Below are 16262 nucleotides of genomic sequence, written 5' to 3' on the forward strand. Positions count from 1 at the left end.
AGTCCTAAGAACTTTTCTAACGCAGTTCTTTCTCTTGGTGAACGCCAGTTTGCTCCAATGGGCTTATTAGCAGGTGCTCTTGCACCTTAGATGAAGGTGTTTACTCTAGCAGGGAAGGAGATGGGCTGGGCTGCCTTTTCCCATGGGTCGTCTTCATTTCCCTTTAGGGAATTCACGCTACTGAGGGTTCAGAATTATTTTCCTTTCAGTTGTTTTGGCAACTTTGCTTTTTACGGATCTATACAAGACATTGGGGGAGGCCAGCGAGTGGGGGAAGAGCATTATAAGAGCTGCTTTCAAGCTGGCCCACCTACTCAAAAAGGAACTGTTTTAGTGAACCATACTTAGTCAACGATACTCTTCCTTTTCATGTTCCTAAACTAGATCAAGTAGTTATTATTCTTGGATGACCCAGATGCAAATTTGAAAAACTTTTTAAGTTGATCGGGAACTACAAATAAAAATGACTGCAATCTGCTGACACAGCTAATTTGAAAAAACATGTCTGCTTTTGCCCTTTTGCCATTGGTGGTTTGTTTTTTTTTATTTTATTTTTTTGGGTTTTTTTTTTTTTTTTTTTGCTCACTTAAAAAAGAAATAAACACTTCTAAAAGCAAGTTTGGCAGTTTCTACTGTTCCTGCTTTTCTCCACATCGTTTAATCACCCAGAGCCCCGTTGTCCGTAACTTTGAAATGGGTTGTCACCACCTCCCTCATAAGCTGTTTTGAGGATGCAGTGATACCAGGGCTTAATATTTACTGTTAATTTTTCTTCCCCTTAATGAACTGCACAAAGAGCATTTGGCTGCCTTAAGTCTGGACTCCTGACAAGCCTTCTCAGTTGCTGTTCAGAACTGTTTTCAGGGTGTAAAGGTAATACTTTGGATAGCCAGCAAAAGTGACATATTAGAGATCATCATTCCTCCACGGCCGGTAAAACCTTGAACCTCTTCCTGCTTCATCAGGCAGGTGAGGAAACTAGGTTGGGAGGAGTATGCACGCTTGTGCTGAGAGTCAGGATCTGGTTATTGGAGGCTAAGCTTAAACTTGGCATCAACAGGTGCCATCCTGTCAATTTGGGTAAAATCTGCGGTCTCGCTCCTGAAGACCAACTACATTACATGGTTACTTGGCTGATGAGGAAGAAGCTATTGTTATGGAATAGAAAACAAATGGAGCTGAATGAGAACTGACCGCTTTCTCAAGCAGTATTTCAGCCAGCCCACCAAACCGGGTCCAGGAGTGGGGGTCTCTTTCCCAGGCCTTCAAAATGTGCATGTCTCCTCACAAATGGGGTCTGCGTTTCATCTAGGAAGGAATAACAGGGGAAGAGTTGAGAAGGAAGAACCCTGAGTTGTCAGAAGAGAAGTAGAGATCATGGAATGGCTGGAAAAACCCCTAGGTAATGGGTATATGATCACGAGGTGAAACACAATTTCATGCTTAAAGGAGACTGGCAGGGCACCTTATGGCTACAGAGGATGCAGGAGGGACTAGTGTGCGATAGGGGGTAAGGACCAGTATATGATGTTCTAGGACCGTATGTGCAGAGCCAAGAGATGGAGAGGAGTACATGGGGTGATCATACGGGATGCATTTTCCCACGTGTCTGTCTGAGCAGGGTCTGGTGCTTTGGGTTGACAGTATGACATTCTACTTACAAAAGTGACAACAGGAGAACCAAAAGCACAGTGACCAGTTGGCCTTTATTAGTGTTACTGCAGTCAGAGTAGTAGAGGAACCAAGACTTTGTTATCACAAGAAATAAATAGAGCTTATTTTTAGGAAGATTCTAACCGAGTAGTTGAAATCTAGCAGTAGCACTAGAGGAGCCCAGTCTTGTGTGACAGATGAAGCTGGGGTAGAAGTGATGATAAATTCTACCTCAAAGGACCTTCTACGCACTGCCCACTGCCTCAGCTCCCTGGCCAGAGCTGGTCATGGCTACAGGTGCAGATTAAAAGGAAACCTAATGAAAAATGGGCTAAAACACTTGAGAATGCATGGACTTGGATCTATCGGGGGGTGAGCTGACCATGATCAGACAATCCATTACCCTCACTCCAAAGAGGGTTAGATAGAAGCTTCTCCAGATCGCTTCCGGCTGATGTGCTCCAGGTGGGCGTGCTCTGAGGTGTCCAAGTCAATCTCATACTTGGCTAGGATTTTGAGGATGGGCCTCAGCTTCAGCCACCACTGCTCCTTGGGGATGCGGTGGCTACAGAGGAATGAGACAGATGATTTAATCTTTCAGCACCCCAACTGATTTCTATCAAAAGCTTATAGGAAGAAGTTGAGCAGAAGAGGCTGGATTTTAGGACATGGCCTAAGATCCAAAATGGGTACGAGTCCAGGTGTTACTCCTAAGATAAAAGGATCGAAGACAGCGAACAGGTTGGGAAGAGGAGATCCTGAAACTACCGGGGAAGTAGATGTACTCACTCAAAATCCGTCTGCTCCTTCAGCTCAGTCACCGGTTGAAAGACCAGAGCCCTCTTACGCATCCCCAGAACACAGCCTGAGTCTGGTGTATTGGCGAAGATCCTCCCTGCAATACAGGATGGTCAGTAGGCTTCTATAATGGGGAACCAGCCACTATGGGGGGGTCTTACCCTCTTACCCCACCTACCATTACGGTAACTCTCTTTGATTTTCCCAGACATCCAGTTCATAGCCTTGGCACCCATCTTAGTGGCAAAATTCCTGTCAAACGGAGTTGGGCTTCCACCCTGGAAAAAGAATCATAAAAATTACAGAGGGAAGGACTCTAATGAAGTGGCAGAGATACCTGAATACACACAGAAAAAAGGAAAGAACAGGCCCCAGGTTTGCAGCTGGAAACAGGAATCCAGAAGTCTAACCATGAAGGAAATCCTGAGACAGTGCTGAGAACAGAGTGAGCTGGCACAGCTTATTTGGCCATTTACCAGGGGTAAGAGTAACTAATTAGATATGGGGGGACCTGGTCTCACAGCTGCCAGATCCTGTTCATTCACTTCCAGTCTGATTGGCCAGTCGCCTCCTTGCCCCTCTTCAGCCTAGCAGCTTTTGTCAGTCACCATCATCGACAGAAGTGTTCCTTGTGAACCAACATAGATGTCCTTGGTAGCACCTCAGAATAATATAAAACATCATGCAGATTTTCTCTGAACTAAGTGAAAGGAGGTGGGAAAGTGGGGAATAGATCGCCATGCTTTATCCAGTTAGACCCCATTCCTGCAGGGGCTAATAAGCTCATTCAAGTTGAGGATACTGGGAATTCATAGGTAGGTAGACAACGGTCAAAGGTCCATACTTAAGCAGAATCAGCTGGGGACATTTGGGATGGGGAGGCCTAAGACCACCAGTACCGTCTGTGAGTGAGGCCTGCCGTAGGTGGGGATTGAATGTGGATAGCAGAAGGGAATTCGTTTCCCCCGGAAACCCCGGTTAGTACAGACAGAGCCCAACACCAGCAAGGTGGCTGTACTTCTTGCACAGGAAGGCAGCATGGCATGCTGGGAAGAGCACTGGAGTGCATTCTGGCTCTCACCCAAGCTTGATGAGCGGCCCTAAAAAAGTTGTTTCTCCCGTCTGGGCCTCATTTTCTTCATCTGAATTAGTGGTTCTCAACTAGAGATGATTTTGCCCCCCAGGGGACATTTGGCAAAAGTCTGGAGACATTTTGTATTTGTTACAACTTAGGAGGGAGGTGCTACTGGCATCTAGTGGGTAGAGTCCAGGGATGTTGCTAAAGCATCCCGCAATGGCACAGAACAGCCACCCGCAACAAAGATTTATCCAGCCCCAAATGACAATGGTGCCAGTGCTGAGAAGCCCTGCCCCAGGAGGGATCACATAACCTCGAAGGCCATTTCCAGGGTAATGCTGTTTCGATTCTGTGACAGTAAAAACTGCAGGCTCGTGCTCTGTGGTGGCACCGACAGCCTCCAGCAGATTGGGGACCAGTGGGAGACCCAATGGCTATCGGGGATTGTGGCCGTCTGGTGAAGGGTATGACTGGGGTGTCTTCCCGACCTGCTGCATGTGCCCAAGCACATTCTTCCTGCTGTCAAATATGCCCTTCCCCTCCTCAGAGTACAGGTTGAAGATGAAGTCCGTGGTATAGTTCTCATTGCACTTCTCATTCCTGCCAAGTAGAGACCAAAAGCCTGTGACTTTGGTTGTCTCCCCATCCCTCCCAACCCTTTTCTGCTTCAGTAGGCTTTGTTCTTCCCTTTTCTGTCTCCTCCCATGGCTCCAGTTCTCTCACTGTGTCCCCAAATTCCTCAGGGCATCCCAACCATGGATTCATTCTGTGGGCTAGAGCCAAAGCCTAACTGTTCTCTTCGCTTAGGAACACACCATGGATGAGGTACCTTAACACCAAGCCCCTTTTCACAGTGGTTTTCATCTTATGCACCAGATGTTCAACATTTGCCTGAAAATAAGAGAGTAAATCTTAAGCCTTGCCAGGAGTGGATAAGGCCGGGCAAGTGCACAGATCTCTTGTTCCCCACCAGGCCTCTCCAGATGGGGAGAGAAACTGGAAGAGAGCTGTTTACAATCTGTGCCTAGTCCCTGTGAGAAGTTCAGTGCACGCTGCAATGTGAACAAAGACTCCAAACGAGCCAGGCAGAACTGGGAGAGGGTGACTTAAGGACAGCCATGGTAACTGCCGGTCTTCACCTTTCCACCTGCTCCCAGTGTCCCCTTCCAGGGGATTCTGCTTCCCTTCCCTCAGAGGGCCGAGTGGGGGGCCCACTGCTCTCAGTGTTGGCCTTTGAATGGGTTGCTTGTCGGTGCAGCAGTGATTCGCTTGGGAGGAACCAGTTCCTTCATCTGGGCTTTGAGATGGGGGTGAAGGAGGAAGACTCCCACCTTCCATTCCCAGCAGGGACTTGAGTTCTTGCATGAGGGAGTTCCCTCAGCCTGCTGCCCCTGCACTTTGTGGCTCTTCTTCCCTCCAGTGAACTGAAATCTTGGAAAACTAGGATCATACGGCCCCTCTGAGAAAAAGGAATCGGAGCGCCCTACCCTAACCCCGGGAGGGACAGGAATGAGAAGAGTCTGCTTTGGTAGCAAGGGAGCCCAGGGCGGGTGGCATGATCAGTAGAGACACCACCGACTTTCTCTGTTAGTTAAACCACCTACTCACAAGTTTAGAAAAGTCTTTTAACCTCTCTAAATCTTTCTTGTCCGTAACACGGAGATAATAATAGCTCCCTTGCACGTGTGTTTTGAAGACAAAATGCAAAAACACGTTGAGAAGGGCTTAGCAACGTGGGGCCTTCGAAACGAATGCTCCAGAAACAGCAGCTGTGGTCACGTGTGCGAGGTTACACTGGAGATGCCCTCTTGCTGCTCTTTCTAGTTTCCTCGCAGGGCCCCAGAGACCAAGCAGCTATCCTCATCTTGAGCTCTCACAGCTCAAGATGCTGTGGGGACAGACTAGGGCAGGGGAGAGCTGCATAACAGGCTCTGAGTGACCATCTACCTGCAGGTCCCGAATGGTGAAGGGCTCCTCAAAAATGTAAGCAGCATCAGCCCCAGCTGCCAGTCCTGCCATGGTGGCCAGGTAGCCACAGTAGCCACCCATCGTTTCGATGATAAACACCCGACGCTTGGTGCCTGCCGCTGACTGCTTGATGCGGTCACAGGTCTGCAAAGACAGCGGGGTCTCAGTTAGAAAGACAGAGTCCGGGGTCTGATCCTTGTCACTTCTCTGGCCCTTGCCATAAACCGGCCCCGGCACGCCACCCTCCCTGGCTCAGCCAGGCCCCTACGCCTCATCAAGTTCTTGCCTTAGGGGGCGGCCGGCACACCTGCCAACTGCCCTGTGGAACTCGCCTCCTGGGAAGGAAGCTGTACTTACCCTTTGTGTCGTTCAGGGCAGGGAAATTAGGCTATCTGACCTCAGGACGGAAAAAAACATTTGGGACGCAGAGTACTGATGCGTTGGAGGCTGACAGGTGAGAATGAACACCGTAGCGTGGAGAAATAAAGTGCGTAAGGGCCTGGGCTCGAAGAGGCACCGTTTGAACACTGTCACTTGGTTAGTACAAAAACAGTAGCTCACTCTCCAGCACACGTGGTCCAGGGATTACAGAGCTGGCCAGAGGCCTGGGAAGCGGGGGCGGGCTCTCACCGTGCAGATAGTATTGAGTGCTGTGTCAGCCCCCACGCTGAAGTCCGAGCCGGGGACGTTGTTGGAGACCGTCGCGGGGATGACCACAAACGGGATGCACAGCTCGTCAAACAGCTTCCTGCCCTCCATCAGTTCCAGGCCCCCTGTGTAAGCCTGAGAAGGAGGGTGGCAGCCATGAGGGGAGAGGGAAAAGTGGGGAGGAGGGGAACAAACGGGAGGGCACTCACCTCAAAGCCCCCAATGATGACAAGGCCCTGAATGTTAAACTTAGTGATGTTGGCACTGATCTGCTCAAAGCTCTTCTTGGGTAGAGTCCTAGTTGATTGGGATGAGGCGGGGTGGGCGATGAGGTGATGGAATTTGGAGAATTAAGCAAAGTTGAGGGAGAAAAAAGCTAGAATTAGAATGTGCTTTATGTATAACTTCTTGACCTGTGCCCCCTTCCCTGCCCACCCCCTCATGGCTGTGTAAGGACACATCCTGGGGCTTAAAACTGCTACAGCTGCTAAGAGATGTCTAGATATGCAGGCCTTCCCTCACTGAGGCAACTGTGAGCTTGGGGACAGAAGATGCAGACTACAGCAGTGTAGACGCTGACCTAATGAACTGACACCCACATTACAAGGGACATCTTTAGGGGTGACTAGGAGGAGGTGCTTCCAAAATGCCACTTACCTTTTAGTCCCAAGTTTGGAACCACCTTGGCCAGTCCAGCCCCCAACATAGCTCCAGCCAGCTTCCTCGATCTGCAGGAAAAGATCACACAGGTCTGCCCTGTGGACTGAATGCTACTTCCTGAGTTCTGATCCCACCCCGACACCCACCCTGGCTGGAAGAGGAACACCACGCATCGGCTTTTCCCCACCTCAGTGAACTTCCTCTGGTCTTATTGCCCATTCACAAATAGTAAGCACCTACTTATGCCAGGCACTGCACTGAGCTTTGGGACAGAGAATTAAACAAGGTGTGTTGCCTGTAAAGGGTTCATTTCAGTGGCTCCTGCCTATTCATACTGCCCTAAGATTAAGCATCTACTTCTTTAAAAAAAAAAAAAAAAGAAGATTAAGCATCTACTTCTGCTCAAACCCTGAGAGGAAAGAAAGGTAGAGAGAGAGAGGGGAGGGGCCAGGAGAAAGAAAAAGACCGACAGGTCACCCCTGCTACGTGCCTCAGAGTACGTGCCCTCCTCCTTTTAGTCCCCGTACCTGACCCTTGGCCAGGCCCTCGAAGCCATCATGTACAACCAGCACCCGGTTGCCCTGGATGAGGCCAATCCTCACGGTGGAACGGACGGCAGCGTTCATGCCTGCGGCTGGGGCCCCCACGTTCATCACGGCCACTGTGTGTATGCTACTCTGGGGAGAAGAAGTGGAGAGGGAGCAGGACGAAGAGGGGGACAGGTCAGTAAGGGAAGCTGAACCCTGTGTCCCTCATGGTCCTAGGGTCAGGACATGTGCCTCTGGACAATGTACCCCCTCTCCAGGAATGCCAGCACAGCCTGTTCCCTCATCCTGTGGAAGCAAATTCTTTATCACAAATCAATAAGGAAAACCGCTGTCCCTGCCCACAGATAGCATTATGTAACGAATGAGGCCTTCCAGAGCAGCATTTCCCAAAGTGTGATATTTGGACCGCCTGATCTAGGGAGCCTGTTAAACCAACCTATTCCTGGCCATGACCCAGAGCTAAATCCTCTCTGAGGGAAGGATCCAGCAATCTGCACGTTAAATAAGCAGCCCAGATGATTCTGATAGACACTCAGTACCGAGAACCACTACTTCAAGGGAAGAAGTGGCTGAAGTACATTCATATGATCATTCCCAGGTCTGCCCAAAGGATTAATCCGTAAATCTCTTTCCCAGTCCTTGCACGCTACCTCGTCGATCCTAAATTGGATGTGGGCCTTGGGGCAGAGACGTCCGGGGCACATTAAGAACATGGGGCTAGTATCTGGGGGTGCTAAGAGAAAATTTCTTAGTAGGGTCAGGGACTCGGCACTGGAGATTTTAGTGGGGCGAAGAAGCTGGCCAGGCTCTAGGTTATATGAGTGGAGGTGGCACTTCACGGAGGGAGACTGAGAGACAGAGTCAAAGGGAGAGAACTCACCGGTCCCTTAGAGACTGGGGGTCTGACATGAGCCAGAAGCTTGTACACTTCCCAGTTGTTCATGAAGCTCCTGGAAAAAGTACAGGTGGGGTGGGGGGTCTTCAGGCCGCTCCTCACGGCCAGGAGCCAAGGGGATCTAAAGTTCTGTTCCCAGTGTGAAGTCCAGCTGGGCAAACCTCAAAGGACATAACTGGGACCTGGCAGGAACTGGGCAGGGGCTGAAAAAGGGCCAGTAACCGATCAAACCCTCCCTGAGGACTCTTCTCCCAGGCACTGCACTCAGCACGACACGCTGTCCCTTGGCTAGAGAAACTGAAAACCTGGCTGGAACCCACACAAAAACCACCGGATTACAGCAGGCCAATCCCAGGAAGAGCATCCCTGGGACAAACTGTGCCTCCTGGTCACCTCACAACCAGCTCTCTCAGGAAGGAACTGTCACAAAGACAGTAAGAACAGGGAGGGGCAGAAGCTCTTATATTGGGTTTTAAACCGTGTCCGTTTTTTGCTCCATTCCAATATCTGATTTTTGTAGCTAGTGAGCTTCCGGTCATTCCTCACCGGCCTCTCAGCTTCATGGCTTCATCAAATTTCCTGTCGTTCATGGCCTTGGTCACATCTTTGGTCTGAAGGAGGAGCACAGCAAGAGTCATGACTACAGGGCAGGGTTCTACACAGCTGGATTCCTAGCCCGTGGTAATGCTCTGTCTCCACTCTTATGCCTGGATCCTACCCACCACACCTCCCACCTTTGCTATGCTCCCCAAACATTCACAGAAAGCAGCATCTTTGTTTTTCCTTAATTTTTGGAGAAATGAGCAGCCAAAGGAAGGAGCTGATTCAATGCTCTACTTATTTGAATATTTTTCAGAGTGGAGGAGTGCTCACAGATAAAATAGCATCTTCCTCCATTCCGCAACCTGAAAGTAGCCTCTAAACTGAGTGTATGAAGAAGACCCTACGGATCCCAGTTAGGAAGAAAAGCTGATCCCTGCCGTGTGTCTCCCAGCTACTGATTTCTGCTCTGTGAGCCTGTGCTTTAGCTTTTGGGATACATAGTTCCAAGCAAGGCTGGAGCCTGTCTAGGCTGTAGGTTTCTGGGACTCCCAGTTTGAGGGAGAAGCAAGCCAGGAAATGGGGAGCCAGCCCTGAGCATGCAGGCCAGTCCTAAGAATCAGCCAGACACCTCAGCCCCAGACACACAGCTCTGTGGTATCACAGGAGTGATTCCTTTGTAATAAGAGCCATTTCCTGAGCACCCGGTATTTTCCAGATACTGCATCAGACCTTCTACAAAGCTTCCCTCTGCTCCTTATAGTAGCCCTCAGGGTGAGTGTTAGGAACCTCACGTTGTTTCAGAGAAACATGTTCAAGGTAGAAATCATAGAAACATACGAGCTAGCCAGCCAGACCATAATACTATTCCCTGCTTTTAATAACATTTGGAGACATACTCCGTTTCTTTTCCAACAAAGACATGGCAAAAGCATCCGAGGCTGGATATTGTGCGACGTTGGGTCTCACTACTTGGTAAGATGTAGCATCTCCCACGTTTCTTAGGAACATTTAACAGATGGGGACACTGAGGCTTAGAGAGGGGACAGCTCCTATGCAAAGCCTACTGTGCCCTTTCCTCATTTGACTCTTAACTACACCATGCTGCCTTCCCATCTCCAACAGGAGTTCCAGTGCCCTTCGAAGTTGGTCTCTTTCCCTCTAAGCTCTAGCTCAAAGACAGGGGCTTGGGCTGTTAGGACGGGGAGCTGAGGTCGGTACTTACCATTTGGACACACTCCATGAGGGGCAGGCGCACAGCCTGGTTCCCAGAGAGGCTCACCACACAGGCTGGGGTGTCTGGAGTCCCTTCCAAAAGTGCCATCACTGCCTCCACACCCATCCTGCTGCCCTGCAGGAACCCAGGGAGAAAAGACAGTCTGGTTCAGGCCTCCCCATCTGGACTGGGCCTGGAGAGCCAGGGCACCTGAGGCCCTTCCAGATCACAGGGTTGAATTGCACATTTAAGGACTACAGCTAAGAGCTTATGGGGCTTTATCTCCCTACCCAGATTTCATCTAAAGCTTGATTCTTCATCCTCTTACCATTAGAATTCTATTTGGTTCCAGAGAAGCATGTCCATTGTAGTAATCAAGGAGATTACTGAGGCTTAATATTCCCTTCTTATTGATAAAACAAGGGAGAGTATTGCCTCTCTCTTCTAACAAAAGTAGGATGAGAGGGTTCAACCTGAGTGTCTAAGGTTAGATCTTAATAATTTTACTAATGATCAAAGCTGAGATATTAGTCCTCACTATTTGGAGAGCATATAATTTCCCATCATTTTTTGCAACAGAAGAGAACTCGGGTGGATGGGAATGAGTCAAGGGCCACTGCAGTCCAGAAGCTGGAGGGAGGCGGCATGGCCAATGGTGTAAGCCCCTGTCCTGGGAAGTGGGATTCTGCAGGGGAAGGACAGCAAGTCCTGGGTTCTAAGACGCAAGGGCCACAGAACCCCATGACTTACCAGGATCCGGTCAAAGGCGGATGGTGTCCCACCCCGCTGCACATGCCCCAAGACAGTGACCCGGGTGTCATATCCCAGACGCTTCACCACCAGCTGAGGAGACCAAAAGAGGGACAGAGAGATACAGAGTCAAAGAGAAAAAACAAGCAGAGGCTTAGATAAACCACGATGGCTTAGCCTCTTATCTTATATCTTATCTTCCTGGGAAACCAGGGGGCAGGAAACCTGGGGAGAGATGTACAGAAGGACTAAGGGGAGACTCAGAAGTCACTGGGGAAGGGGGTGGGGGGTGGTGTCCAAGGCCTCTCTGGTTTCATTCATACTAACATTCTTGATGTCTTCTGAGGTTATGGGTTTCCCAGTCTTGTCGATGGCACCCTCAGCCACAATGATGATGTTGAGACGAGAACCACGGGTCCTTGTCTGGTCAAGAACAAAGAGGAAAGAGGTCAGTGGGATGAAACCGATGGAGGGGAAGTGCATCATCAGTGAAACAGGCGAGTGGTTTTTCAAGGGCAAAATAAAGTGCCAGTACCTCGCTGAGCCGGCGACAAAGATGTTCCTCCCAGTCATCATCCGGTGGACACTCAGGAATAAAAACCCAGTCAGCCCCACAGGAGAGAGAGGTGACAAGGGCCAGGTATCTGAGATGAGAGGCAGAAGCGTCACACTAAGAGCCACGCTCCACAGACTGCCTGACCCGTACCTGGCAGGTCTGCCTGTTCCCATAGGTGGTGAAATGTGTGAGGATCTGTGCTTTCATGCTTGGGGTGAGGGTAAGAGCGCCGCTGAGACAGCCTCTCAGTGAAGTTTTGTCCCTGAAGGGCACCTTCTCTTCGTGCTCACCTGCCACGGTGGCTTCTAATCTCAGAGCGGTGTCTGTCCTGTGCACGGGCACACAGGCACACCCTTCCACGCATGGGTACGGGGGTGGGGAAAGGGGGCCATAACCGAGACAAGCATGGACACCTCTGAATCTGCTATCCCTGGGAGACCTCTTTGGACTCTCTGGGGAAGAGAAGGCTACTGCTGGCTCCACAAAACAGATGAGTGGAGACAGGGATCTTACCCACAGTGCCGGCCCATCACTTCTAGCACAAACGTCCTCTGGTGGCTGCAAGAGACAGACACAGAACCTTTACAGTCCCAGTGTCCTGATGGTCCCAAGCCGCCACCCACATGTAGGCCGCAAAACCTCCCTGGGAGACGCATTTATATTGTTAGACCTCCCAGCGGGTTTCTGGAGAGACCAGGAAGACCCAGACCTAGGTCTAGGATGGCTACAGGCTGACTAAAACATAGCAGTAAAAGGTGTCAGTACTGTGGCTCTGTTCCAGGGAGCAATGGGGTCCAGGAAAGGAAAGAGAAAATAGGAAAAGAAGTGAAGAAGTGAGGACTCGACCAGCATCAACCTGGAATCCCCTAGGATGACCCTGGCAAACTGTTACCTTCCGCCTCCCATTCTCCCACACTGCCTCCCCAGGCCGCCTACTGAGCAGCGGCAGTGACGGCCTCTACAGTCTACACTATAGCTGAAAGGGTGGCTAAGGTTTGGAGCTCCCTGGATTTGTCTCATGTTGGACACTGATCATTTGGGAGACCCTACAGGTATCAAAGCCCTCAGAGCTACAATGTGGACAGTGGGCAAGACAGTGACAAGGGGCAAACATACGGCCTGTAGACAACAGTGCAATTTCAGGGCTTTAGGGATGCTTCTTCATTAAAGACAGTGTTCCCACCCCAGAAAACGGGTCGTTGGGGGTCTAGAGCCCAAGGGCATTAATCTTCTCTAGACGCCCTAGCCCTGTAGCCTGCCCCAGCTGCGATCCTCCTCCACTGCCCCACCTGCCCCCCGCAAGTCCCCTAACCTCTGAGCAGTGGTGGTGATGGCGTCCACAATCTCTATGATCCGGTGCAGGGCGGAATCAGTGCCGATGGTCATATCAGTGCCACAAAAGTCATTGTCAATTGAGCCCACCAAACCCACGATATTCAGATAGCTGGACTTCGTAGCCTCCTCTGCTGTGATCTTACCTGGCAATGAGAAGCAAACCAGGAGCCACCTTGACATGCCTAAAGAGCAGATGACTGGAGAGAGAAGGAACTGCAGCCAATGGGAAGCATAAGCAATGGCAGAGAAAGGAGGGCAAAGACCTCCCTTTTGTGTCTGGGTGATGATTTCCTCCAATGGGAGGAGAGGGGTGTGTGTGCATGCGCACAAACAATACTTATGACAATGTCTCACCCGCTTTCTGGAGGTCACTCAGTAAGTCACTCCACTCAGAACGGAAGGTGTCAGCCCCAGTGAGGCTGCCATCACCCCCGATGACACACAGATTAGTAATCCCACGCTTCACCAGGTTGTGGGCAGCGCGGAGTCGTCCCTCTCGTTCACGGAAGTCCTTGCACCGGGCACTTCCAATGACTGTGCCTCCCTGTGGGGAAGAAGTAGAAGTCAGCTCTCCAGATGACACAGCCAAATTTGAGCTCGACATGCTAAGATTTCCCCTATTCCAACATCGTGATGAGCTGTCATAACTACCTGGCTTTCTAGGAAGTGCCCTAACATCCTTAAGAGTCATTTGTCCTTTCTAGGGGCATCTGGGTGGCTCAGTTGGTTAAGTGTCCGACTCTTGATTTCAGCTCAGGTCACAATCTTGCAGTTCGTGGGATTGAGCCTTGCCTCGGGCTCTGCGCTGACAGTGCAGAGCCTGCTAGGGATTCTGTCTCTCCCTCGCTCTTTGCCCCTTCCCCACTCACAACTCTCTCTCAAAATAAATAAATAAACTTTAAAAAAAAAGTCATTTGTTCTTTCTAAAGGAAAGGGAAATAATTCTGGCTGAGCTATCATAGGGTCATTCCTATATTCTGCTACACCTCTTAGAAGACTGCTAAGGTTAACCCATTTCATTGAAGGCTTTGTCATCAAAGTGATTATCCTCAAGGAGAGCAAAGGAATACATACATGCTGTTGGCTTTTGGACAATCTCCGTCTTTCACATGTTCTTAGAAATGTAAGATGTAGCACTGACTTTAGTCTTTGGAAATTCTCCCCAGTGGCCTGACTTTATTGGATTGTGTCCACACTATAATTAGCAGTTCATCCCAACGTGCTTGGTCATCCCAATGTGCTTTCCCTCTTGAACTCACTGATTTCTAATTGTAACCAGGCCCTGCCAATCCTTTCCCCTTCACTCCTCAGGATCTATGGTGCTCGTGGAAGGAGACACAATATCCACATATTCACAGGAAAGGTAGTTCTGAGTATAGAAAGCCTTAAATCCCCAGGGACTTATAGATGCCCCAAGAGAGGTAAGTATACTTAGGATTTTCACAAATCGTACAATCTTCTGGCATTCATGCCTTTGGGAGTACTGGTAGAGAATTCTGACTCATTTTCAGACCACTTAACAGCAGGCACCATCGCCTATAAAAAATCTTTGCTAAGTACTGCATATTGTATTTCTTCCCATGGATTTTTAGAGGACTGCGGTAAAGAATGGGGGTACAAATGTAATTTGTGGATTTTTCAGTAAATCAGAAAATAGGTATATAATGACTTACGGAAAGTAGCACAAAGGGTTATGGATACAATCCGCATAATCTTAAGGTATTTTTGGAAACTCTAAAAGGCTGTGCTGGTTCCTTCCTCCCTTAAACAGTGTGGTTTCAAGTGACCTTCTCACCATCACATGAGGACCAGCAGATTTCAGCTCTACTTCTGGCTCTGGCTCCAGGCCTCTGGGAAGGTTATTTTCCTGGCCAGACCCTCCCTGTGACTCCAGAGCAACTCCTGCTTACGTGCCAGTTCCTTAAGTCTTGCCTGTGACCTTTCCATAAAGAGCAAACTGTCCTGTGACCGCACCCCCACCCCCATGCCACCCTAGGAAACCAGGGTGATGTTTTCAAATGCAAAGAGTAAAGGGCAGTCGTGGCACCTCTCTCGTCACAGAACCCTTCACGTCGAGCCACATGGGGGGAACTTGAGCAACCATGAGGCCAAACCAGAGTGGGGTGGGACAAGGACAGGACAAATAAGGAACAGGAGTCCTCTGGAACATACCAGCTGAAGCATCATCGAAACACTCTCCCAGGTGGCTTCCCTGATGTTATCTCCACCATCCACCAGGCCTTGATAACCCTGTGGAGCACATTACACCCATTCAGCTTCTGCTAAGCCAGTTTTCCCTAAACCCCCACAATTAGGACAGGATCTCTGGGAAGCAGTTCTCTGAGAATCAAGTCATCTCCTCCCATTACTGATCCCTGGATGCCCATGACACTGTCATATTTAACACAGTCCCAGGAAGAAGACATCAACCTTTCAATACCCTCTTCTATTTCCCTGCAATCTCAAAAGGTCAGGATGTCCTTCCTAATATTTCATCCTAATTCTTCTTGCTTCTGGTTTATCCCATGTCCTCCAATCTGCTTTCCCGGGGAACTAAATAGCAGATAGTTTTCATAACAGTAGAGGGAAAAGAGAAGGGTGGTGGAAGAAGGGCAGGAGAGAAATGGGACCTGAAAAGATACAATTTAGGAGAAGGCAGATAAACCTTACAGGGAAAAGAGTGGGCAAAGAATGAGAGGGAAGGGAGAGAAGGAAGAGGAGTTAGAACCTCAGAAGGTACAGCAAACTGCAGAAATCTGATGAGACTTTGTTCTTTCCAAAGGCTCTGTCTCAGGACATACTAAATTTTCTCTGAAATACTCATTTCAGCTTCTCTCTTTGTTTTGGTGGAGGTAAGGGGAAGAGAGAGTTACTTCTTCCTTTAAATTGAACGGGCAACATGAGGACCCCATCTGTAGATCCCTATATCCTACCATCATTACTGGAGACTGGAGTCGGGGAGAGACACTCTTAGAGACAAGGAGCTGAGATAGGTCAGGCATAGCATGTAACTGGGAGGTGAGGAAACAGGAAGTAGGGAGGGGGGAGCATAAAACAGAGAAAGAATGATGGAGAACAAAGTAGAAAACCAACCTCATGGACAAAGAACACACGGGCACCAGTAAAGATACCAACTCGAACCACAGCCCTGACAGCAGCATTCATACCTGAAAGGAGGGAAGCAAGACGACAGGAAGAGGTTACTCCTGAGAAAAGCAGCCTGGACTACAAGATATCTCAGTCCTTCTCTTAGGCTTTTCTCTGAATCTAGAATCCTCTTCTCCTCCAAGTCTTCTGGCCTCCCCCACAACACTAAATTATCGTGTTCAGTGTTAATGTAGCTCCATATACCTCCAATTCATCTCCCTTCCCTCCCCAATCCCATCTTTCTTAAGACCTTTCCCTGCCAGGGCAATCCGGGGAATAATAATCTTGAATGCTTACAGTAGGGTTAGACACCGCTAAACGCCTGTCAAACCTCATCTCATTTAATCCTCTCCACAACCCTAAAGTTACCTCCATTTTACAGATTTGGAAACTGAAGTTCAAAGAGGTCAAGGTCACAGAGCCCAGTCTCTCCACTGGGAGACAATCAGGACTAAAATTAATTAGGACTA

General features: G+C 49.4%; 1 protein-coding gene across 3 annotated transcripts in view; it reads right to left on the reverse strand.

Moving 5' to 3' along the window:
* Positions 1-1687: 1687 nt before the first annotated feature.
* The window catches only part of PFKM (phosphofructokinase, muscle), a 43293-nt gene continuing 28718 nt past the window's right edge, over positions 1688-16262 (reverse strand). For 2 of the 3 annotated variants that reach the window (XM_019419170.2, XM_019419171.2), the window contains 21 exons: positions 15739-15812; positions 14818-14895; positions 13000-13189; positions 12623-12788; positions 11824-11868; positions 11290-11398; positions 11082-11177; positions 10755-10847; positions 10014-10139; positions 8795-8859; positions 8234-8303; positions 7333-7482; positions 6803-6873; positions 6355-6442; positions 6128-6280; positions 5477-5641; positions 4359-4420; positions 4018-4129; positions 2630-2729; positions 2443-2548; positions 1688-2218 (listed from right to left, as the gene is read on the reverse strand). In XM_019419170.2, coding sequence (XP_019274715.1) covers positions 2074-2218; positions 2443-2548; positions 2630-2729; positions 4018-4129; positions 4359-4420; positions 5477-5641; positions 6128-6280; positions 6355-6442; positions 6803-6873; positions 7333-7482; positions 8234-8303; positions 8795-8859; positions 10014-10139; positions 10755-10847; positions 11082-11177; positions 11290-11398; positions 11824-11868; positions 12623-12788; positions 13000-13189; positions 14818-14895; positions 15739-15812 — 2264 coding nt within the window. In that variant the 3' untranslated portion in view covers positions 1688-2073. Of the gene's footprint in view, positions 2219-2442; positions 2549-2629; positions 2730-2756; positions 3654-4017; positions 4130-4358; positions 4421-5476; positions 5642-6127; positions 6281-6354; positions 6443-6802; positions 6874-7332; positions 7483-8233; positions 8304-8794; positions 8860-10013; positions 10140-10754; positions 10848-11081; positions 11178-11289; positions 11399-11823; positions 11869-12622; positions 12789-12999; positions 13190-14817; positions 14896-15738; positions 15813-16262 lie in introns of those variants that run through there. The other variant, XM_053894751.1, reaches the window with a different exon arrangement.

Source organism: Panthera pardus, unplaced genomic scaffold, assembly GCF_024362965.1.
Source record: "Panthera pardus isolate Hobbes unplaced genomic scaffold, ASM2436296v1 HiC_scaffold_6, whole genome shotgun sequence".
Lineage (NCBI taxonomy): Eukaryota > Metazoa > Chordata > Mammalia > Carnivora > Felidae > Panthera > Panthera pardus.